This window comes from Geospiza fortis, unplaced genomic scaffold (assembly GCF_000277835.1).
Source record: "Geospiza fortis unplaced genomic scaffold, GeoFor_1.0 scaffold3329, whole genome shotgun sequence".
In the NCBI taxonomy this organism is placed as follows: domain Eukaryota; kingdom Metazoa; phylum Chordata; class Aves; order Passeriformes; family Thraupidae; genus Geospiza; species Geospiza fortis.
Window position 1 is genome coordinate 13,876 of NW_005055229.1, and position 775 is coordinate 14,650.

The 775-nt window shown below is 67.1% G+C and overlaps 1 protein-coding gene across 1 annotated transcript in view; it reads left to right on the plus strand.

Moving 5' to 3' along the window:
• Positions 1-775, plus strand: part of LOC102032417 (transmembrane emp24 domain-containing protein 4-like) — a 6,524-nt gene that overhangs the window by 3,667 nt on the left and 2,082 nt on the right. The window contains exons 2-3 of the mRNA XM_031065773.1: positions 13-169; positions 349-615. Of these exons, the coding sequence (XP_030921633.1) occupies positions 13-169; positions 349-615 (424 nt within the window). The remainder of the gene's footprint in view (positions 1-12; positions 170-348; positions 616-775) is intronic.

Sequence of the window (775 nt, forward strand, 5' to 3'; positions counted from 1 at the left end):
GGGGGGAAATAGGAGAGACCACCGGACACGGGGGTCGGCTCTGAGCCCCTGTGCCCGCTCGGTGCCAGGCAATTACCGGACGCAGCTGTGGGACAAACAGTCCGAGTCCTTCCTGCCCTCCACCCCCGGGCTGGGCATGCACGTGGAGGTCAAGGACCCCGACGGAAAGGTGAGGAAGGTTGGGCATCAACTGGGCATCCCCTGGGCACGGGGAGGGGTCCCTGGGCACTCTCTGGGGGGGTTTGGGCAATCCCCGGGCTGTGCCCCAGTGCCAAGGGCAGTGGCAGTGTCCCCATGGGATGCCAATAGCCATGCCATGGCCCTGACAGTGTCCCCCCGTTGGCACAGGTGGTGATGTCGCGGCAGTACGGCTCCGAGGGGCGCTTCACGTTCACGTCGCACACGCCGGGCGAGCACCAGATCTGCCTGCACTCCAACTCCACCCGCATGGCGCTGTTCGCCGGGGGCAAGCTGGTAATAGTGCCCTGTGCCAGCCTGGCACGGCCCTGGCACAGCTCTGGGGTAGCCCCGTGCCCACAGCCCCTGCCCGCCCCACAGCTGCCCCCTGCCCCCCCAGCCCCTCCCCGCCCCACAGCTGGGCTGTGCCAGCGCCGGGTACAGCCCTGGTGACAGCCCTGTGCCCTGCCCATGGCTGTGCCATTGGTGGTGCCATTGATGGTGCCATATTGGTGCCATGGTTGGATCCATGGTTGGTGCCACGGTTGGCGCCATGGTTGGATCCATGGTTGGAGCCATGGTTGGTGCCCTGGTTGGT